Source organism: Phacochoerus africanus, chromosome 10 (assembly GCF_016906955.1).
Source record: "Phacochoerus africanus isolate WHEZ1 chromosome 10, ROS_Pafr_v1, whole genome shotgun sequence".
Lineage (NCBI taxonomy): Eukaryota > Metazoa > Chordata > Mammalia > Artiodactyla > Suidae > Phacochoerus > Phacochoerus africanus.
The window spans coordinates 5,048,065-5,072,027 of record NC_062553.1 but is presented as its reverse complement, the minus strand read 5'-3'; the positions used below and the strand labels follow the sequence as shown (position 1 = coordinate 5,072,027).

At 53.5% G+C, this 23,963-nt stretch overlaps 1 protein-coding gene across 1 annotated transcript in view; it reads left to right on the top strand.

Annotated features, from left to right (window-relative positions):
- The window catches only part of STK32B (serine/threonine kinase 32B), a 366,748-nt gene that overhangs the window by 321,007 nt on the left and 21,778 nt on the right, over positions 1–23,963 (top strand). Inside the window, exons 7-11 of the mRNA XM_047799270.1 lie at positions 4,802–4,905; positions 15,139–15,255; positions 17,823–17,948; positions 20,814–20,945; positions 22,724–22,788. Coding sequence (XP_047655226.1) covers positions 4,802–4,905; positions 15,139–15,255; positions 17,823–17,948; positions 20,814–20,945; positions 22,724–22,788 — 544 coding nt within the window. The remainder of the gene's footprint in view (positions 1–4,801; positions 4,906–15,138; positions 15,256–17,822; positions 17,949–20,813; positions 20,946–22,723; positions 22,789–23,963) is intronic.

Sequence of the window (23,963 nt, the reverse complement as noted above, 5' to 3'; positions counted from 1 at the left end):
CCGAAATACAGCTTAGAAGATCTGCAGGCAGGAGCTGAGGGGCCGAAGTGCTGGACCGCAGAACTTAGAATTTACCCTCCAGGCCACATGGGTTTCTAGCCCTAGTACCTTGTACTCTTCCACTGAAAAATCAAAAAGATTCCAGGATCAAGTTTAGTAAATTTCTAAGCCTGGAGTCATTAAAGGCTCTAAGAAGTCTGCCAGAAAGAACGTGATGGAACCTCATCATTTCCCAGACGTGTTTGATCTCAGAATCCCTTCTCTTCCCAAATCGATGAGCCTCCCGCGGAGCTGGTGGCACTCTTGGGAACACAGATCGTGAACTAGTCTTCATCACAGGAAGACCTCTACTCAGGGGACTGCCGTGGCCTGCACTGCAGATCAGAAAGCTAACTCCTGCATCAGACGCAGGGACAGACTGGAGGAGGCTCTGGAGGCTGGAGGACCGATGGAGAAGCCAGTGCGGGGGTCCAGGGCTAAGGAGGGAGAGTCATGGGCATTGAGGGTTGAATTTTAACTAGTGCAATAAAGGAACGCCCTGAACCTGGGGTCAGGACCAGGAGTTCTGACTTGAGCCCAGAGCTGGCGAGTCAAGGCACCCTTGTTGTCCTCAAGTCTGGTGCCAGTTCTGACACAGGAGGGACGACCACCAGATGGTTTCCAAGGGACCCTGCGCCCCTGCCACGCTGACATTCCTAGGCCGTGAGCTGTCTCTACTGCTGGAGCAGACAAGCAATGAGCAGGACCAGCTCCAGAGGCTGAGGGTGAAATTGATGTGCAACTGACATACATTGATTAGGTGAGCTGAGCTCCAGGCCCCTGGAGGAAGCGAAGGAAGGTGAAAGAATGCATGAGGGAGTTCCTGTCTTGCCGCAGCAGAAATGAATCCGAGTAGGAACCAGGAGGTTTCAGGTTCGATCCCTGGCCTCACTCAGTGGGTTAAGGATCCGGCGTTGCTGAGAGCTGTGGTGTAGGTTGGCAGCTACAGCTCCAATTAGGCCCCTTGCCTGGGAACCTCCATATGCCACAGGTGAGGCCCTAAAAAGACAAAAAAAAAAAAAAAGAATGCATCAGGACGCATTCTCCAGTAAGTCTGTCACCCCTGTCAGTCACCTCAGTACAGGGGCAGGGACCTCGGAGTCAGAAACCGAGAGAGTAACCCTGGGCTCTGCCGTCCCAGCTGGATGACCTGGAGCAAGTTCCCAGCCCCTCTTACTAGGTTCCTAGGGCAGCACAACCAACGTGGTGGCTTGAAGCAGTAGGAATTTATTCTCTCTGGGTCTGGAAGCTGGAAGTTCAATATCAAGGTGTCCACAGAGCTGTGCCCCTTGGAGCTTTTGGTGGCGGAGAGGTGCTCCTTCTTTGCTTTTCTGGCTTCCGGGGGCTCTCGACTTCATGGGCGTGTGGTCCCATCCCTCTGCTGCCCTCTCCCATGGCCATCTCTGGCTCTCAACCCCCCTGTCCTTTCTCTTATAAAGGCATCAGCCACTGAGTTCAGGGAGCGTCCACCCTGAACCCAAGATGATTTTGTATCTTAGTCACCTCTGCCAAGTCCCTTTGTCCGGTTAAGGGCCCGTTCGCAGGTACTGGGGGTTGGCACTTATTTGCCCCCCTCTGCCCCTTCTTGCCTCTGCCTCCTCTCCTGGAGCGTGGAGATCGTCGTGGCGCTGGTCTCACTGGGTGGCTGGGCGGCTGAAGCGAGGCCGTGTGTACATGCGCCTTCACACAGCAGCTGGCCAGCCGTCGTTTCCATCCTTATTCATCCAGATGTGAAATGACGGTGACAGGCCTGTGCCTCTCCTCCCAGCACTTAACCTATGTGATGGCCTCAGTTATGACTTAGTGTCATGTATAGTCTTTTTTTTTTTTTTGGATTAAGGTCTTCGATTTTTTATAGGAATTAGATTTTTTTTTTTTTTTTTTTAGTGAAGTGTAGTTGCTTTACAAAATTTCTTCAATCTCTGTTATACGGCAGAGTGACCCCGTCTCAGCCAGCTCCCTGTGCTGTGCCACGGGGCGTCAGCCTCGAGTGTGCAGGGGAACCGCGGTGGTCACCTTCCCTCGGCGTGTGGTCACGGGACATTTGTCATGTGGTTGGACATGACAGCCAAGACCGAATGGGGCAGCAGCCGCTTCTACCCTGAATTCCCAGGGGGCTCGGGGCTGCCAGGCACAGTAAGGATGTATGGGGAGCACCTGGGCAGGCAGCCCCTCCTGCCCTCATGGGCGTGTCCGTGCCTCCCGCACTGTCTGAGCAGATGGGCTGGGCTGTCAGCTGTCGGGCCCTGGTTCTGCACAGACCAGCATGACCTGGTGACACCTGCTTTCCTGGAACCCTGAGCACAGAACAAAGGAGGACAAGTACACAGACAGGGAGGAAACTCCTCGGGGTTGGACCTCAGCCTCAGGCTCCACGGGATGCAGAAGAGCACAGCTCAGTGCCCGGAGCCGCTGGGAAATCTAGTATTTGCTCTCCGGGTGTGTAATGAGCAGGTGCATCACCACCTTTGAATTCAGGTTGATCTAGGACGGGTAGGAAGGGGCGGACACAAGGATGCTGGAAATGCCTAAATACGCTGGAGACCGACAGGTCAGGAGGCCGAAGAGGATGGCATTTGGGATGGTCCCAGCCTGACTGCATGGACTGGACGGTGGGGCGGCTACACGTGGTGAGAAGAGGAGGTTTGAAGGACAGTTCTTTCTAGGAAAAACCATGCCCAAGACTTGCGGAGCGCTCACTCTGGACCGGCCAGGCCTCGGGCTTACCTCTCAGCATGCAGTGCCTTGTACCTTAATCTCTGAATAAACTGACTACACTCACATTTTATAAAACTGAAGCCCAGAGAACTTGCTAAATTCAGCTCCAGCCCCTCTGACCTTCTTGCCTACCTACCACATGGCTTCCTTTGTGGAGCTTAAATAACCCAAAAGGCCATTTCCTCAAACCCCCAATCACACCTTCCCCAGGGCAGACCAAGTATGATTTTTTTGTACTTAAATGTTGGGACAAACCTTATTTCAGACTGGGATTCGGCCAGCGTGTAGGGCACCCTTGAGCTCTGCACGGCCCTGCTGTGTGACTCTCTGCCTGCAGCGGTCCCTCTCTGAACCTCTTGGATAAGACGTATCGAATGATAACTTGACCCGGGGTGGGGGTGGGGGGGTTGTGAAGAGGGAAGGAGAACCCTCCGGTGAAAGTGCCATAAACTGCAAAGTCAATGGAGAGGCTCACTAGAGGGCTGCTGGGATTTGGCCACTGGTCAGGTTCGAGGGTCCAGCTGCCAACCCAGAGCCCCGATGGGAGCGCCCTTGTCCACCCTCATCTGCCTCACCCAGCCCTTCCATTTCCACCCGTCTGAATGCCAGTCTGAAAGTTGTCGAGATGTCTTGAATCACAGTGTGTCCCGCTTCCCTGCTCTGACACCTGCAAAATGGAATTGCATCCGCAAATTAATTTGCCAGAAATGATGTGCCCTCCCAGGACTTTCCTGGAAGCCATCATGAGCAATTAGACCCCCAGATGCATGCCTGGCCTGGTGAGTTGGGGTTGAGGCAGTAAGATGAACCCAGCACCCAGCAGCTTAGGAAGCGTCAGGGTGGGGACCCCAGGACAGCTGCCGTCCGGTGAGGGGTGAGGGTCCCTCACCCTCGGGGCTCCAGCTCCTGTCCTTTTATTGAAATGAGCGTCACGTAACACAGAATGAACCATTGCAGACACGGTGGCATTTAGTGGATTCTCAGTATTGTGTACCCACCACCTCTGTCTGCTTCCAGAACACTCTTCACCAGGGGACACCCCGTGTGCTCTTGCTCTCAGCTCCTCCGCCCAGCCCCTGGCAATACCCGAGCCGCCTCCTGTCTCTGTGCATTTACATATTCTGGGAGGTGCATGTTAGATCCCACCTACACTAAAATAAAACTGTCCTCTAGAGTTCCCTTGTGGCAAAGCAAGTTAAGGAGCCAGCGTTGTCACTGCAGTGACTTGGGTCGCTGTAATGGCATAGGTTCGATCCCTGGCCCAGGAACGTCCACATGCCACAGGTGTGGCCAAAATAAAAATTAAAAAGGAAATAATAAGAAAAACTCATCCCCAAGACAGGCGCCAGGCACAAAGTTGTCTAACCATCCTTGCTGTGGGGACACCTGACCTGGTGCTGGTGTCAGAGCAGAATGACATTTATCAAGGTTCTCATCCCCCGGGGCTGCAGTTCCTTCGTCTTCACTCGGGCTTTGCTCCCCATGGTGACCGTGACTCATGCTCCAGCACATTCATGTCCTCCCTGGCTTTCCATGACCCCCCACGGAAGGCCCCCACCGCGCACTCAGGCTGCCCCATTTGTGTTCTGCTCCAAGGGCCGCACCTGTGATGCCTACACCTTGTTCTCCAGCCAGCTCCTAGCTCACGGAGGCCAGGAACCACGTGGCCTGGTGGACAGAGTACTGGCTTTGCCGTCCACAAAGGTGGACTCCTGGGAGTTCCCGTTGTGGCCAGAGGGTTAAGAACCCAACTAATATCCATGAGGATGTGGGTTTGATCCCTGGCTTCACTCGGTGGGTTAAGGATCCAGCATTGCCACAAGCTGCAGTGTGAGTTACAGATGTGGCTTGGATCCTGTGTTGCTGTGGCTGTGGTGTAGGCTGGCAGCTGCAGCTCTGATCTGACCCGTAGCCTGAGAACTTCCATATGCCGCAGGAACGGCCCTAAAAAAAAAAAAAAGCAGGATTCCTGGCCCATGTCCTCTCTCTAAGGCTCGATGAGCATGACGTGAGATGCACAGTGACGTTCTTTTGTCTCTGGCAGCCCCGGAAGTCTTCCAGGTGTATGTGGATGGAGGCCCCGGCTACTCCTACCCTGTGGACTGGTGGTCCCTCGGCGTCACGGCCTACGAGCTGCTGCGGGGCTGGGTAAGCTGGGCGCCTGTGCAGTGATTGCCGGGCCTGGGGACGTGGGGGGCTCAGGCAGTGCCAGGCTTGGGTGGCGTTGGCCAACCATGCCAGTGGGACAGTGCCCCATGCTGGAGAGAAGCCCTGGATGTCTGTCCCAAAGGGCCGTGTGTGTGCCAGCTCCAAGGTCACTCGCCTTGGAAGAGTCTTCGTAAGTTTCTGGTCCAGTCCCTTCTTCTACACGTGGGGGAGGGAAGGGTCTTTTCCAAATTCAGCTGCTAATCGAGCTCAAGCACTCAAAGAACCTTGGTTTCCTGATTTCAAACACTGTCCTCTTCCAGCTGACTTTCCAGCTGACTTATTTTGTTTTTGTTTTTGTTTTATTTTTGTCTTTTTGCCATTTCTTGGGCCACTCCCGCGGCACATGGAGGTTCCCAGACTAGGGGTCTGATCGGAGCTGTAGCTGCCAGCCTATGCCAGGGCCACAGCAATGTGGGATCCGAGCAGCGTCTGTGACCTACACCACAGCTCACGGCAACGCCGGATCCTTAACCCACTGAGCCAGGGCAGGGACTGAACCCGCAACCTCATGGTTCCTAGTCGGATTCGTTAACCACTGCGCCATGACGGGAACTCCCCTGTTTCTGCTTTTGTTCCAATCTTCCCTGGATACCTATCTCGGTGTCGTGTAAAAATGGGGCATTCGGTACAGATTTTTTGTTTTATTTCCTGTAAACGGAATCACTGAAGATGACTGATGAAGCGCTTTGGTAACTCATAAAACACTCATGTGTTTTCTTTACATAAGTATCCTTTGAAAATGATGCCAGTTAACCTCTCAGGACCAGGGGCTCCCCCTTCCTACAGTCTGTTCTGTGACGCTGAAGCCATCCGGGGATTTATGGGCCCCTGGAGCGTGTAGTTCTCCCATCACTTACAGCGGGCAGAAAGCGCCTTCCTCCCAGTGGCTGCTGTTTTAATGTGGCCTCCCGGTCATCGTGTACATGCGCATTCAGGACGGTAGATGGCGCTTCTTGAGGCCAGGGACCCCGGTGCACAGTGATAACGGGTGGGCTTGAATGAGTGAATGGCGACAGCTGTGGGAAAACCATCCAAGCTGTGAGTTAGTATTTACCACCCTGTAGTCCAGCAACTGTTGTCTGCTCTTCATCGCAGTGATTTCCCCTGAATTCCTCAGAAACACATGATGGTACCTGATATGAATGCAAAAAAATACACACACATACACACACACACACATATACACACACATATGTGAAATTGACAGCACTAACGGCTTGAACCTAGCCAGAACCAGATTGGGACTTGAACCCACGGGCCGGGACTCGAACTCAGCCAAAACCCTGGTTAGGACTTGAGCCTACAGTTTTAAGTTACAGCCACTCGCCTTGTGTCTGGACCCACTGAGGTTCAGGGTCTTCATGCCTCCGCGCACAAGGAATTCAGTAAGAGCCAAGGTGATAGGCAAGAAGTAGATTTATTCAGATAGGACGCTTGTGAGAGCTATAAGCGGGCAGGTACAGAGGCTCTGCCCCCAGGATCCCGTGAGCTCCCGTTTTATCCTCCAAGGGGAGTGGGAGTAGGAAAAGACTGCCTCTTCCTCTTTCTAGTAGCTAGTTTCTCCTTCTCTTTCTAGGAGTAGCTCCTCCTTAGTATCCAGTAAGGTGTGTATTCAAATCGGTGGAAGGGCGGTCCCCAAACTCCTGCCCTTGGTCTGAACCTGAACCCCACCCCCACCCACTGACCTGAGGCGTATCTCACGCCTCCACTAGTCAAGCAAGCCTGCCTTGTGCCGATGGCTTTCTTGAGCAGTTATTAACTTACAGTGACCTCCCAAAGTCCCCTAAGTTTCTCTCTCTGTCTATGGTCCCTTATTGGGACTGCTACACCTACTTGTGCCTTCTGCATCCCTATAGAGTGTGTGTGTGTGTGTGTGTACACTTGTGAATTTTCTCGGGCATTGGCTCTGTACACAGTTCATCCCCCCAGGCTTACTTCTGCCTGGTTAGTTCCTTTGTCATGTCCTGTGTCTTTGATATACACTTAAGGAGGGAACATGCGTGTCCCAAGGTATTTGTATGAACCAGAGGACACAGAAGTTGCCAGGGGCTGTTTATCACGTATCAGTCATACAGATGACCTTGGCAAGCCATTGACCTAAGCACGGTTGGTCGGTTGGTCGTTTGCCAGCAGCAAGTGTAGTCTCTGTCAGAATAGAGATCAGATCAGAACAGTCAAAGATGATGACTTTGCAAAAAAACCCTACGGACTTGAAGATAAAACATTTCTGGGTTTGGTGGGGTTTTGTTTTGGTTTTGGTTTTTGGCTTTTTAGGGCCACACCCGCAGCACATGGACATTCCCAGGCTAGGGGTTGAATCGGAATTGCAGCAGCCACGGCCACAGCAACGCCAGATCTGTAACCCCCAAACGAGGCCAGGGATCAAACCCAAATCCTTGTGGATGTTAGTTGGGTTCATTGCTGCAGAGCCACAGTGGGAACTCCCCACATGTTGTGTTTTTAATTCATCTGAGCCGTCTGCTCAGGGGTCCAAATGCCACTTTCAGTGGAAGAGGGAGGGGGACATGGTGGGACCGGGCCGTTGCTGTGGGGACAAAGTGAACAGGCTCGCTTGTTGTGCATTACGAGACTCTTTCCCCAAGATACCTCAGTCTTTCAGTCTTCAAGCACAATGGATTTATGTGAATACTTTATTCTGGTTTTTTTTTAAACTAGAAACAATCATTTTTGGTCAAAAAGCGCTACTGCAAAACCGTCATGTTTACCCGTGGACTCAGTGAATTTAGACGTCAGCCTTCCTCCTTGAAATTCCGTCCTGTCAGCAATGGTACCCCTGACAGGTGCTTACCCCCTGTTCCTTGATTCCCTCGGATCCAGGGGGCTCCTTACCTGCAAAAGATGAAAGGCTGTGCTGATGGGAATTTCCCAACACGTGGTCTAAGATCTTAAGGTTGGAAGGCATTGAAACGAAAGGCGGGAGATTGATGGGATGGATAGTGGCCAGGGATGCAGGAATGTTCTAGCCCTGGAGCAAAAAGAGACGTCTGTCCCCAAAGGCTCCATGGGGAGAGCAGAGAAGTGTCCACAGGCATGTCATCTGTGGGCTGGAAGTCTCGACGCAGAGGCTCCCGGCAGCCTGTGGCTCCTCGGCCTGGACCAGGGGAGTCACTCTGACCCTGCTTCTCTCTGAGCCCAGACTGGGTCAGTTTTCACCCTGCACACCTGCTCAGTGAAGGAAAGAAGATTCTAGAAAGCACCACCAGAGAGCCCCCTTGTGAGCACAGCTATCCCAGGGGCCATGTGACCACACCCCCGCATGGGAACTCCCTGGGGACAGAGAGGAGGTTTCCCCTCCACTGAGCCAGAGACGGGACTTACATGCGAGTCTGAGCCCAGCCACTGCCCCCTCCCAGGTGCGCTGGGGACATCCTTGCTGGGGACCACCCACCTGTAGAAAAGCACTGCTTACCTCCAGAAAGAGCCGTTTCTTTTTTTTTTATAGTTCTAACACCTGCAAAGATTTTCCTCTTACTTAACCGACAGCGGCCTCCTTGGGACACAGAAAGAGCATCTTAGAGGAATTCACAGGTTCAAACCCTGGCTTTACCTGGTGCCTCGTCTGTGATCTTAACCAAGGCCCATACATAGGCCAAGACTCAGGAGCCTCATCTGTCAACCAAAAGGAGTGGTAACGGCTACCCAGAAGGATGGCTCGGAGGGCTGAGTGATTCTGACTGATAAACACTCATCACTGAGTCAGTGTCGGCTCCCCTCCCCTGGTCTCAGATTCCTGTCCTGTCCTCTTTACAACGCAGCCTCTCTCAAGCCAGAGCCCGGCCCTGGGAGCGGAGGTGAGTCACGCCTGGCTGCTGACCGTCAGCAGGGAGGCCCCGGGGCCCCGGGGAACCAAGGTCCAGGCTTCCTTCCACATCCCATGCACCTTGCTGGTGCCGTGACTCTGCCACCAAACTCTCCTGAGCCCCGCCTCCTCCTTCTTCTGCCGGGGATTATGAGGCCGGCCTGCGGGGGCCCCCACGAGGCTTCCGGGAGAACACGCGGACAGAGAACGCAGGAGGTAGCTGGGGAAACGTGCCCATGGGGATGCTTCTGCAACAGGGAGATGCAGAGAAAGTGCCAGTGACTTCTTCTTAGAGGAGCCTGGGAGGACTTCTGAGCGGGGAGGGTCACGCATGAGTCGTTGGAGGGAACCGTGTGAGCAGAGAAGGGGAAGGGCAGCAGAGGCCGACACAGCCGCCATCTGAGACTGACCAGCCGTCAGAAGGACTGTTGGGGACTGTCTAGAAAGGACCCTGAGGTTGGCTGGAGTCCCTTGGCTTCCCTCTCTAGGCAGTGCAGTGCTGTCCATGGAGGTGACAGCACAGTGCTCTGGCTTTGGAGTCACATATTTCAGGGATCAAATCCTAACTTTGTTGCACAGTTTCTTTTTCTTTTTCTTTTTCTTTTTTTTTTTTTTTTTTGCTTTTTAGGGCCGCACCTGCGGCATATGGAGGTTCTCAGGCTAGGGGCTGAATTGGAGCTACAGCAGCTGGCCTACACCACAGCCACAGCGACGCAGGATCCAAGCCGCATCTGCGACCTACAGCACAGCTCACAGCATCGCCAGATCCTTAACCCACTGAGCGAGGCCAGGGATTGAACCTGCATCCTCTTGGATACCAGTCAGATTCATTCCCGCTGAGGATGGGAACTCCTCTTGCACCGTTTCTGAATGGTCTGGAGTGAGCGCATCTCTGGTCAGTCAAAGGGGAGAACAGTGGCTGCAGGCCCAAAGCCCAGGGCTCCCCAGCCTCAGCGCCGTGGACACCTGGGCTGGGTACCGCCTTGTGGTGGGGGCTGCCCTGTGCGTTGTAGTGTTTAGCAGCATCCTGGCCTCTACCTGCTAGATGCCAGCAGGAATCGCCCATCCACTAAGGACACGACCAAAATGTCTCCAGACTTTGCTAGATGTCCCCTGGGGGACAGATAATCCGCAGCTGCGAACCACCACGGTAGAGTCATCAAGGGGACCAAAGGAGGTTGTGCGTGTCAGCCACTGGCCCTCTTGGCCTCGCAGGGTTCACTTGCCATGTAGACGGACGGGGACCTGAAAGCCCCACAGTGAGGCACCAGGAGGACTTCTGCCCTCTCTGCGTCCCCCCAAGCAGCCCTCCCACCGGGCGTTACCCTTGCCATTGACCCAGTCGGCCCTTCTCCTTAGGGTTTGATAGACAGAAGGCGGGGGCGTGGAGAGGCTGATGGATAATCGGGGGAGACTCATAGGGCTTCTAGGGGTTGGAGTGCAGAGCTGAGAACACCTGGATACACACCAGGCCCTGGGTTCGACCAGAGACTCCAGGCGGTGGGTTCAGCCCCAGAGACAAGGAATCTATGGATGTATTAACCCAACAGAGTCCTTGGGTTGGGGCTGGGTTCAACCCCGGGATGAGGAATCTATGGGTGTCTTGCCCCAACAAAGGGATAGAAGCGCCCTTGGGTTGAGTGCTGCCTTCAATAAAGCGAGCAGAGAATCCTGGGAGGAAGTGAATCCTGTGACCTCCTGCCTGCAGGTTTTGTGTCCCCATCAAGGGAGGGGTTTTCAAGCCATGAGTCCTGGAACTGTAGGACCCTGCAGGGCTGATTCCACCGTTCACAGGGGGAAGGATGTTTCTCCCGAGCTCTGGAGGTTTCAATGGCCTGAGGAACTCTTCTTTCCTTTCATCTCTTCTGTGTTTGGGATTTTGAATCAGAAGATTCGGGGGGAAAACATTGGATTCGAGGGTCCCCCAGGCCCAGCTCAGCTCTCACAATTAAAATAACAGGTCTACGGCAATTCTTGGCCACCTTTTTCTCTTTCTTAGTCAACTGGCAATTTTTATAAACTGGGTTTCCTGGAATAGAGACCCACCTGCACCCCATGATGAGCCTATCCAGTGCCCTGCTGGTAAAGTCACTTTTACAAGCCGTGCATGTAATTACTTTGCCTTATAAATACCTCTTTCTTTAAAATTTTATTGGTATATAGTTGACTTACAAAATCATGTTAATTTCAGGCCTACAGCAGAGTAAATCTGTTTTATATGTATATATATGATGTTTTCCCATTTAGGTTATTACACAGTATTGAGTAGATTTCCCTGTGCTATACAGTAGGTCCTTGTTACCTGCCTGTTTGAGATCTAATAGTGTGTGTATGTCAATCCCAACCCCCTAATTTGTCCCTTCCCCTCACACACGTGTCCCCTTCAGTAACCGTAAGTTTGATTACCTCTCGATTTTCTGAGTCAACACATCCTAAGGCCAAGGAGTGAAAACCAAGCATCAACAGAATTCTTTACCATAAGCCAGTGGAATATTGATCTTCATATTTGCCAATATTCTTGTAGAAGGACCTAGGCTTTCCTGCAACCACGCAAACAGGTCAAGGCTGAACCTGGGGCCTAAAGCTACAGAGCCGATTTCAGTCATAGCATCCCAAAGCATTTCCAGATGGGTGTAGCTGCTTCTGATGTTTCACAGCTGTCATTTTTATCATCATTGTTATTTTTTACCGGTCAGGTTCCCTCCAGAGGAGGGGCGATCCACAGAGGGGGGCGGGGTTCCATGGGGGGGGGGCCTGATGGGAGGTGGATCCATGGATGCCTTGAAGTAACCAAGTAGGAAACGGAGATTGAAATGTGAATGAAAGGAAGAGTCTTCACACTTGTTGGCTGGTTCTGGGCTGGGTGCTTGGGTTCTGGGCTCTGGTGGAAAGAGCAGTAAAGGAGAATCTGGGGCTCTCTGTGGGACATTGGGAAAGTCACTTTTCATCTCCCAGCCTCCATTTCCCAACCTTTAAAATGAAAAAAGGGCCTATGGCATCTGTCTGCCAGCACCCTTGCTCCTGTAGTAGCTGGGTGTCCAGGGGGGTGGGGGGTGGGGAGCTGGGATGTGAGTTGGAGAAATGGCCTTTTGAGAGGCAAAAGCATGGGAGAAACAATTCTGAATAGTCCAGAAACCAAAGCCTCAGCTCCTGGCCTGTCTTCAGGTGGTGGCCCAAGCCCTGGTTCTCTGGTTTCCCTGACCCTCCCTCCACTAAGGCCACACCCCTCCCATGTGCCTGGTACCCCCTAGAGATGCCCCCAGCATGCATCCCATACCTGATGTCTGTTACTGCGTCTCCCTCCAAGACGATGAGCTCAGAGCCAGTGGCAGAGGGGGTGGGGATGCCTGTTGTCCTGCTCACAGCAGTGCCCACTCTGCAGAGGGCACTAGCGCAGCCCAAGAACAGAGTGGAAATCAGACCCTGCGGAGGGGACCCCTGCATGTGGAATTCGAGGGCGAGGGAACTTGTCTAAGTCTGCTCGTGCTGCTGTGACAAAGTGCTGCAGACCTGGCGGCTTGAACACCAGAAACTCACTCTCTCACAGCTCTGGAGGCTGGGAGTCCAAGATCAAGGTGTCCTCGGGGCCGATTCCTTCTGAGGGCTGGGAAGGAAGTCTGTCTCCTCGCTTGCAGATGGCCATCTGCTCCCTGCGTCTCTGCACGTGGGTCCGCTCCGTGTCTCCCTGAGTCCTAGGTTCCTCTTTCTGTAAGGTTTCCCCTGCTTACCAGGACTGCAGGCATACTGGATTGCCCGCCCCCACTGCCCCCAGTGACCTCGTGTTAACTTGATCACCTCTGTAAACACGCCGTCTCTAAATAAGATCCCATTCTGTGGTGCTGGGGTCCGACTGCAACATACACATTTGGGGGACACCCCTCAGCCTGTGACAGTGGTGGTCAGAGGCGAACTGGGGGTGGACGCTTCTCAAGCTTTGACCTCCTGCCCCACATCCTAGCCCTGGGGCTTGGTGCCTCTGGTTGTCTTCTGTAAAGCCGTCCAGCTCATAGTAGCTGACTCATAAAGATGCTGGGGATTTGTGTCACATCCCAAACACTCTCAATTAACACTCTTACTTGGTTTGGTTTGGTTTTTTGTCTTTTTGGGGCTGCACCCTCGGCATATGAAGGTTCCCAGGCTAGGGGCTGAATTGGAGCTGTAGCTGCCAGCCTACAACACAGCCCCAGTCACTCCAGATCCCAGCCGAGTCTGCGACCTACACCACAGCTCACCGGGCAAACGCCAGACCCTTAACCCACTGAGCGAGGCCGGGGATCGAGCCTGTGTCCTCATGGATGCTAGTCAGATTCATTTCCACTGAGCCACAAGGGGAACTCCCACTCTCATTTCTAATTATGGTTGTTATTGCTGATGGGGTCTTGCGAATACCAAACAGGGAAGCAGCTTTGGGTGGACATTTTTAAAATTCTTTCTTTTATTGAAGTATAGTTGATTTACCAAATCATGTTAGTTTCAAGTGTACAAAACAGTGATTCTCTCTCTCTCTCTTTCTCTCTCTCTCTCTCTCTCTCTCTCTCACACACACACACACACACACACATACATTCATTTTCAGATTCTTTTTCCTTACAGGTTATTACAAAATACTGAGTATAGTTCCTTGCTGGAAATTTAAAAATATTAAAACTGAAACCATATTCTCCATCCTGTTAAATTAAAACATGTTTGAAGAAAGATTTAAAGAATGTTAGCATATCAAGCTAACTAGACTTTGTAGGGAGCCCATTGGTGGTGGTTTTGCCTATTGGGCGGCAGGGGGTGAGGGCGGGGATTCCTGATTCAGTTAACAGATGAGGGAGGAGGCAGCCAATCAGGAAGAGGCCCCTCTCTGGGTGGACCTATCAGAAGGCACAGGCGCACGCGTGTGGGCGGGCATCTTCCCCCGCAGAGCCCTGTTTGGTAAAGACCGCCGCTCCTTCATTCCAGGGGGTTGTAGCCCCCCGCAAGGCTCAGGACCCTCGGCACCTTGGGTTGACCCCTCCTATATGTAGCATCCCCGTGGGAATCCAAGTTCCAGGAGGTTGGAGCGGGCTCTTTATAAACGGTGGGAGCCCCCATAGCGTCTGGGCTCGTGGTCAGTGTTCAATCCGCAATGGTGGGTGGAGGGAGCGACATCCTTGTTGCTGTCATGCTCTGGGACCTGCTGGTCGGCAGACATTGAGCATGGAGATGGGGAGCTGTGATCCCATTTTCGAGGTGCCCGCAGCAGGAATTCCATGGGACAACCAAGTTCACCTGGATTAACGATGTGCTCATTCCTCCCAGTTTCTCCGGGATGAGGGTGGTTGTTGAAACATCCCTGCTCAGGAAACAGTTGCCTGCTCTAGCCCTGAGCCATCAGAACACTTCTGAGAAGGTAGAGCCAGGCGGGGGGTGAAGAGGCTCAGAGAGACAGCGGTTCTTTGGCGGGAGGAGTGGAGGGAGTGGAGCTGATGTTCAGGCTCTGTCCAAGCCCTTCCCCAGGGTCCCAATCAAGAAAGCTTTCCTGAGCTTTGAGAGATGCTTAGAGGCAAGAAACCGCCCAGGGCAATGTCGAGAGAACTGCCAGGAGTTTTAACGCTCCAGCAAGCTGGGAATCGGAGAACGGGGCTTATGCTCCCTCCCTGTGGGGAAGACAGGATGGCAGGTGGACGAGGCCCAGCATCTGGCATCCTTCTGCCCAACAGACCCTGATCCCAGGCCAGTTCAGCCAGGCAGGGAAGGTGCAGCCAAGGCCTGCCCATAGCTGGGGGCTGTGGTTAGTGAGGGCCGCTCCTTCTCCCCACTCCTGTCTATGTCTCTTACCTTTTGCCAAGTCACTTCCACTCCTGCAGCCATAGGAGAACACCCACCAGCCAGGTTTCCTCACTGCCCTGTGGCCCGGTCACTGGTGTACACAGGTCCAGGCCACCTGCTCAGCCAAGTGAGAGCAACACCCTCTGTTAGCCTGAAGGGTTATACACCACCCCTCGAAACACACAGTTGGGGGTTTTCTGGGTTTTTGTTGGTAATTTATTTGACATGTAACATTCAGCACTGCCGGCATTGTGTTCATTTCTGCTGTACAACAAAGTGATTCGGTTATGGATACGTACCGGTTATCTTTCACATTCTTTTCCGTTACGTTTTATCACGGGATGTTGAATAGACTTCCCTGTGCTGAACAGTGGGATCTTGTGGTTTATCCATCCTACCCATCATCGTTTGCATCTGCTCATCCCAAACTCCCAGTCCACCCCCGGACCCACCCCCTTGCAGCCGCAAGTCTGTTCTCTGTGTGTGTTTAACACGGCATGGCATCTTCCGTGGGCTCTCTCGCTGTCTCTGATGCCCCTGCTGTCCTTTGGCTGCAGAGACCATATGAGATCCACTCGGCGACGCCCATCGATGAGATTTTGAACATGTTCAGGGTGGAGCGCGTCCACTACTCCTCCACGTGGTGCAAGGGCATGGTCGCCCTGCTGAAGAAGGTAAGGCGGCTGGCCAGGGAGCCGGTTTCTCGGGGCAGGATCAGGCAGGCAGGGCAGCAGACTAAGGAATGAGCAAACGGGTGAGGGACAGCGGTGGAGACAGCAAACTAAGCGGGGCTGTAACACCTCATCAGAACGCTCTCACCCTCTGGCATCGAGACCACAAAGCTGCTGGACCAGGGGCGGGAGGGTATGGCTCGGAGTCACATCTGTGGCAGCAAAGCCCTCCGGCTCTTTTCACTCCACTACAAGCTTCTAATAATTAGAAACATTTAATGCATGTGGTTCTTTAAAAACTGTACAAATCAGGAGTTCCTGTTGTGTCTCAGCGAGTTAAGAACCCGACTGGTATCCATGAGGATGTTGGTTGGATCCCTGGCCTCGCTCAGTGGGTTAAAGGATCCAGTGTTGCTGTGAGCTGTGGCATTAGTCGAAGATGTGGCTTGGATCCAGGGTTGCTGTGGCTGTGGTGTAGGCTGGCAGCTGCAGCTCTGATTTGACCCCTCACCAGGGAACTTCCGTATGCCACAGGTGTGTCTGTAAAAAGGGGAAAAAATTTTTTTAAATATACACATCATCTTTAAACTCACTGAGCTTTGCACACTGGGCATCTCCTGACTGTTTCCGAACTGTTACTAGTAGAATAAAGCAGTGGTTCTCCACATGTGGTTCCTGGACCAGCAGCATCGCGTGGGAGCTTATTGGAAAGGCAGATTCTCAGGCTCCACTGTGGGCCTTCCGAATCAGAAACTGTGGGGTCGGTCCCGTAGGGTGCCTTCTGGTAAGCTCTCCAGATGGTCCTCAGGCTGGCTGGCATCCGGCACAGGCAGTGGGGTGTGGCACGCTCCCTGTGAGGCTGGCATTCGGCCTGACTCACTCAGAATCCTCCAGGTGACAGAGTCAAGCCTTGCCTGTGGTTGGCGCCAGTCACCTTAATGAAGGAATGATGACGCCAGCAGCCAGCCCCGGTTGGGGGCATGTTATGTCCTGGGCCACCTGGTGGCTCTCCTCACTTAGCCCTGGGAGCTGAATTGGGTTTTTATTCCCAGAGGAGAGATGAGGAAGGTAAGGCTTAGGGAAGGAAAATCATTCAATCAATGCCACAGGGCTGCTTGAGGGCAGAGGAGAGTGTAAATCCAGGCTCTCTGAGTTCTGAGCGTCAGCTCCGAACCCCCGTAGATGACTCGTGGAGTCACTCATCAGTTATATTCCTTTAGGGGAGGCTCGCCTCCTGGGTCTTAGGCATCAGTGGTCCTTAACCCCAGCCGCTGACCAGACTCACCTGGAAGCCCTTCCCACCTGCCAACACCTTCCCCTGCCACCCACCCAGGGCATCAGAGAACGAACTGCTGCCTAAATAGTAACCCCCAAACGCACACACGCGGGGCACTGAAGCGGCGTCTCTCCTGACATCTGCACCTGTGGTTTGGGGCAGCTCCTAGAGAGAGGCCACCACGATCAGCAGGGGGTTCCCTGCCGGGTGACCCTCAGGTGCTGTGACTCCAGCCCACTTGGAGCAGTGGCAGGTGGATGCAGACTGGCAGTCCTGATTCCGACCCCCATCTGCGGGGTGTGGTGTCCTGCCTTAGCGCATCCCAGGTCCTTACCAACCCCCTTTGGGTCTCATCCGAACCATGAGCAGCAGGTGGAGGAGTTTCCATTATCCTTCCTGCTTTCGGAGCAGGAAACGCTTGCAAGGCAGTCGGCAGCTTACCTGAGGCCCCATGGCTACAAATTGGCCATCCCAGGGCTGGGCCTCATCATTTATTTCCATCCCAAGTGTTCTTTGCACCAGATAAGCTAAAGTGGTTTGAAAGCTGAAAGTCCCCCTGGATGCAAGGTAATAATATGTCTTTTTTTTTTTTTCTGCATCACCCCTTATTAGCAGAAACTCTATTTGAGAAGCTAAAAATTGTCCCCTTGGCTACAAATGAGGCCCCTCCGTCAGGCTGCAGAGGTCACCTCATAGCTGTTCGGGGATCAATTTCACTATGCTTTGTGCATCTCGTTACCAAGCTGAAGATCCTAAAACAAGGCGGCTAATCCTTTTTCTTTTTAATTGGAAGCCTCTGCAGACATGGTTGAGACGTGTCATGTCACAGGGCATGAGTCCTGGAGGGAGCATGGCAGCTGAAAATCCAATCCCTGCCCCAGCGAGCCCCTTGCTGGATGACCTTGGGGAGGCAGCCTGACCCCTCAGTTCCTCCCTGGTTATGAAGACATGATTGTGGGTGACATTTCCAGCGCAGCAGCCCAGACAGGGCAGGAATGGATGGAAAGTGGGAAGTGGGGGTGGGGGTTCATTTTGCCCAGACTTTGCCTTCAGAGTCCCCCGAACCTCAGCGGGGTGTGCCATCCAAGCGAGCATATATATATATATATATATATATATATATATATATATGTGTGTGTGTATATATATATATATCATGGCAACGCCAGATCCTTAACCCACTGAGCAAGGCCAGGGATCGAACCCGCAACCCCATGGTTCCTAGTGGGATTTGTTAACCACTGCGCCACCACGGGAACTCCTAAGCGAGCGTATTTTTGCCCTTTGCCTGCAGCTCCTGACCAAGGACCCCGAGAGCCGCCTGTCCAGCCTTGGCGACGTCCAGAGCGCACCCTACTTGGCCGACATGAACTGGGACGCGGTGTTGGAGAAGGCGCTGACGCCAGGCTTCGTGCCCAATGTGAGTGTGGTCCTGTCTGATGGTGTCCCCGCAGGGCCCCCCCACCTGGGCACACAGGAGGACCCCGGAAGCCGACCTCCGTCACCTGAGCACCAGAGAGGTTCCGTCTCACTGAGGCTCAGGGTGGATTTGACCCGATTTCCCAGGTCCTTTGGGGGCAGCTTCTCTCCCTGACTCAGGTCCTCACGGGCGCAGAGCATCCTTTTTCTTGATGAGTCACATCCTCTCTGTGCGCAGGTCCAGATCTCCCCCGGGGTGGAGGGACAGCGGGGTAACAGGAGCAGATGAGCCCGGTTTTCACAGGCTGTCAGGTAGAGGATGACAGTGAACTAGCAGTACCTGCGTAACCTGCTACCTGGTAGCCTGTGGGGGCTTACTACACACAGAACAAGCTAAGAGGACAGGGAGAAACCGGAGTGAAGGATGAAGAGGCAGGGGCCGCTTTCAGGTAGAGATGCAGAGGTCTGAACCCAGCGAAGGAACCAGGCTTGCAGAGCTGGGACGGAACCATCCAGACAGAGGGACCATCAAAGTCGCAAGGTCGCATGCCACCTCGAGGCAGCAGAGAGCTTGGGCTTCAAAGAAGAGCGAGACACCTCTATCACAGGAGCAGAATAAAGTAGAAAATACGAGGGCATGAGGGGGTAAGGACCACAGCCCAGAGTGTTGCTGGCAGGGAGGTGTTGGCAGGGCGGCACTGGTAGGGGCTGAGATGAACAGTAGGGGCAGAGGGGGGCCTGGAAGCCAGCCAGGGGGCTTCTGAGAATAAACTCTCCCCCAGAGAGAAACCTGGCCCCTGGGCCGGTCTGGAAACACCCACCTGCCTCTCCTGCCGGACAAGGCACAACCACAAAGTCCATGGGAAACAAGTTAGGGGTGGACGCGGGGAAGCTGGGGGCTGGGGGGATGGTTTGCTTTCCTCCTGGGAGCCTGCACAGAGCACTGGAGGAGGAGTGATCAATGGGACCCCAATTCTGGGCTGTGGTCCAGCGCAGCCCCCTCCTTGCTGTGACCCCAGAGCTTGTCTCTGCACCCCTGCACACCAGAGCTGCCTCTGCTTCAGGGGCTCCCTGCCTCCTCGGAGCCCCTCGGACAGCTATGGGAAGACAGGTGCCCAGGGCTGGTGACCCAGTGGCTGCTCAGTCAGTGCCCCTCCCCTTCCTTGCACTGCAAGAGGTCGGGGATTTTGCTTGGCCACCTGTGGGCTCTGTGTGTGGGGTGTGCCAGCCATGCCTCCTGCATTCACTGAGCTGAGCACCTGCACGTGCAGACACTGGGCACAGCCCCAGGTGACTCCCAGGTAAAGAAAGGTCTGGGTGCCAGTTGTCAGGGAGCTTGTGGATGGGAGCAGGGCACTTCACAGGGCTCAAAGCCTGGTTCTTCCTCCTGTACCAGCTGTGGCAGGGCCCTGGCTGACATGGTGGAGGTGAGGCCGCCTGGCCAAGGCCAGTTTGATTGCAGGTAGCGAGAGCCTCGCTTACAAGTTGCAGTTTAAGGCCAGGGCTCCCATGGGAGGTGGCCGGGCGACTGCAGGGCAGCAAAGGGAATGGTCAGTCCTTGCAGGCTTGCCACAGATCAGGCAGCATCTGTTCCAGAAGTTTTGCAGACACTATCTCGGTTAACTGTCATCGGCCCTCTGAGCCTGCTGCGTTTTACACGGAGGAGGAAACTGAGGCAGAGAGAGGTCACGTGTCTCCCTCAGAGCCACGCAGGCGAAGGACGAGGAGGTAGCACTCAGTGGCAAGGCTGGCTGGCTCCCAGGGCTGTGCCTTGTCCCTCTCCTCCCTAGCCCCCATCCTATCAGGAACAGGTGCACTGACTCGGGGACTCGCTTCCCACGTGGCCCTACCTGAAGAACTTCATTCACTTATTTAATCTCCGATGAGGGAGGAATTCTTATCCAGACCTTACAGATAATGGCCTGAGTCCCAAAGAGATTAAAAATATGTCCACAGTCAGAAACCAGCAGGACTGGGTGGTGTTTGAACAACCTGTTGGTGTTATCACCACCAAGCTGTGCTTCTGGAGAGGGTCGGCGTCCTGGACCGGATCCCGGGATGAAAAAGGGCCACCAGGGATACGCTGGGGAGGCCAGTCTTGCCTCTGACCAAAGTGGTTGGAGCCTGGCGTGGAGCAGGGCCAGGCCTGAGGGTCAGCTGGCCCCAGCTACAGGGGGCCAGGATGGGGAGTTAGGTAGATGTTGGCCAAAAATGGCAATTTTTTTTTTTGGTCTTTTTTTTAGGGCCATATCTGTAACATATGGAGGTTCCCAGGCTAGGGGTCGAATCAGAGCTGCAGCCACCGGCCTACGCCACAGCCACAGCGACGTCAGATCCGAGCTGTGTCTGCGACCTACACCACAGCTCACGGCAATGCCGGATCCTTAACCCACTGAGCGAGGCCGGGGATCAAACACGCATCCTTACGATTGCTAGTCAGATTCGTTTCCGTTGAGCCATGCTGGGAGCTCCCGAGAAATGGCATATTTAAATGCAGTTGTTACAAGTGAAATTTGTAGAAAAGATAGTCGTGACATGAGAAGGAAGCTGTGATAAAATAAGCACAAATATCAGACTGGAAAACCGAAGTCGACCTCGTGAAATGAACAAGCACAGGAGGTTAAGGAAACGTGTGGATGTCAACAGATGGGGTTGCCCAGGTGGGTGCAGGTGGGTGCAGGTGGGTGGGGACGATGGGGCTACCTGAGTGGCATAGGCAGTGAGCAGGTGTCACTTGGCATCAGCAGGAAAAAGCGCGGCTGGGGTACCGCAGCGTAGGAGTTAGTGGTTCCTTGTTGAATGAATGAAAACACAGTTCCACGATGGATGGAAAAAAGACCCTGTCTCCTTTTCTGCTTCCTTTCAGAAAGGGAGGTTGAACTGCGATCCCACGTTTGAACTTGAAGAAATGATTCTCGAATCCAAACCGCTTCACAAAAAGAAGAAGAGGTTGGCGAAGAACAGGTCCAAAGATGGCACGAAGGACAGCTGTCCCCTGGTGAGCCCTGTCTCCTGAGCAGACCCCAGGGAGAGAGGGATCCTAGACTCCAGTGACGGTGATTGGGCCAGGCTGCTGCTTAGCCAGATGGGGGCTGGCAGCTTCCCCCTTCCACTTACCTTTATTTGCGGTAAATGAAATGCCCCCATCAAATGAGCAGTCTTTCATCGCGAGGCGCTGGGAAAGCATCCTTGGAGGCAGACGTGTCTGTGCTCTCATCATTCACGTAGGCACAGCTCCTGGGGCAGCCACATCCATATCCCTAAGCAAGAGCAGGAGAAATGATACTGCGTGACACCGGAGCTGTGCCGAGGAGCCCCCAGCACCCTCTGCAAAGCCTTTATGCCCTGGAGGCACCCGGGGCCACGCTCTCCACTCCACATGCACCTCTGTGGGTCCCTGTGTTAACTTTCCAGGCTGCCGTCAGGCAGTGTCATTCGCTGCGTGGCTTAAAACAACTGCAGTGGTATTGACTCAGTCCTGGAGGCCAGACGTTCAAGTTCGAGGCATGGGCAGAGCTATGCTCCTTCAAAGGCCGTAGCGAGGGTCCTTCCCTGCCCCCTAGCTCCTGAGGGTGGCCGGCAGCCCCTGCCATTCCTTGGCTTGCGGCTGCATCGCTCTGGTCTCCGCCTTCACCGTCACGGGGCATTTTCCTCTCCGTGTCTGTCTTGGCACAGCCTTTTTTTAAGGACCCCAGTCACTGGAATTAAGGGCCCACCTTGCTCCAGTCTGACCTCGTCTTAACTAGTTCCATCTGCAAAGACCCTGTTTCCAAATAAGAGCCCATTTACCGGTCCTGGGCGTTAGAACTTTGGCGTATCTTCTGGAAGGTACCCTTCACCCCACCGCTGGCCCCTCCTCCATTAAAAATATAGTAAACATTAGATCGTGATGACATTGGTATGAACTTGACTGTAACTTTCCATGCTAAAAGTTCATTGGAGGGGGTGGCTAATTTTAAAACAAATTAATTGTTTTTGGAGCCCCTAACAGTATGGTGGTCCCTAGGCCTGGGCCTGCTGAGAGTAATGCAGACACTGGCCTGGGGAAGCCCAGGCATGTGTTCATAGGGTGCATAAATGGGGCGGGGGAGGGGGGTCCCGCAGGGGTTGCCATGAGCATTTGGGAGGCGGGTGGCCCTTGGCCCTTGTTCTTGAAGAGAATGAGCGCCTTTGCACGATGGCCTTGCATTTCTCCCTCCCCCATCACGCTTCTCCATTAGACCTCATCAACATTCACGGGATCAGGAAACCTAGGTCATGACTGTGAAGGCACAGTGGGGTTTTTTTGGTTTGGTTTGGTTTTGGTCTTTTTAGGGCTGCACCTATGGCATATGGAAGTTTCCAGGCTAGAGGTCAGATCAGAGCTGCAGCTGCCAGCCTACACCACAGCCACAGCAATGGTGAATCTGAGCCGGGTCTGTGACCTACACTGTAGCTCATGGCTATGCTGGATCCTCAACCCACTGAGCGAGGCCAGGGATCAAACGTGCACTCTCATAGATACTAGTTGGGTTCGCAACCACTGAGCCACAACCAGAACTCCTATAAGTCCATTTCACCATGGCTTTTACCTTGGCTTTAATGGTTTAAAATGATGAGAAGCATCTTTGTCTGACGGGCCTGTCCGTGGCATGTGTCTGGACAATCAGGGCTGCTTCAGCCCCTAGTGTGTCCCCAGCCCCAAGCATCGTTCGTCCCATTTAGATCCGTCTCTGCTCATTATCGCCCCTGGAGGATGCTCCGTCACCGTGGTCCCCTCTCTGTGCTCTTTGACAGAATGGACACCTCCAGCAATGCTTGGAGACGGTGCGGAAGGAATTCATCATATTCAACAGAGAGAAGTAAGTCCTCCACCAGCATCTCTGGGCAGAGCGCTTCCAAGGACAGAGGTGTCCCTGGGAGAATGGGGGTCCCTGCCCCTCCATGAAACCACCTGTAACACTGGAGGGGAAGCAGCAGGTGGACCCTGTGGCCCGAGCAAGGAGATCTCCTCACCTCTCTGAGCCTCAAGGGCTTCAGGTGAAGTGGGGGGTGGCCACAGCAGGACCTGGCTGGCACACAGAATGCTGGCACAGAGGCCCAGGCCCACAGATGGTTACATGCCAGAGCTTTGAAGCGAAATTGCCTGGGATTGAGTCCTGGCTCTGCTGCTGCCAGAGTGACTGAGGTAAGTGACTTAATGTCCCTGAGCCTCATTTTCAGCAGTGACAAAGTGGAAAGCAGTCCCTTGCCACATGATTGTTGTAGAGTTAAATGAGGCTGTTGATACAATGCCTGGCATGGGAGTACCCGTGAAAAGGATTGCTGTCATCATCACCACCAGCTGCGTCGTTATCGTCACCATCGCCATCACATGACCATCGCATCAGCATCACTGTCACCATCATCACCATCACTGTCACCATCATCTTCATTATCACCATCACCATCACTGTCACCATCACTGTCACCATCACTGTCACCATCATCATTATCACTATCATCTTCATCACTGTCACATCTTCATCATCACTGTCACCATCACTATCACCATCATCTTCATCACTGTCACCATCATCACCATCACTGTCACCATCATCTTCATTATCACCATCACCATCACTGTCACCATCACTGTCACCATCATCATCACCATCATCTTCATCACTGTCACCATCATCACCATCACTGTCACCATCATCTTCATTATCACCATCACCATCACTGTCACCATCACTGTCACCATCATCATCACCATCATCTTCATCACTGTCACCATCATCACCATCACTGTCACCATCATCTTCATTATCACCATCACCATCACTGTCACCATCACTGTCACCATCATCATCACCATCATCTTCATCACTGTCACCATCATCACCATCACTGTCACCATCATCTTCATTATCACCATCAACCATCACTGTCACCATCACTGTCACCATCATCATCACCATCATCTTCATCACTGTCACCATCATCACCATCACTGTCACCATCATCTTCATTATCACCATCACCATCACTGTCA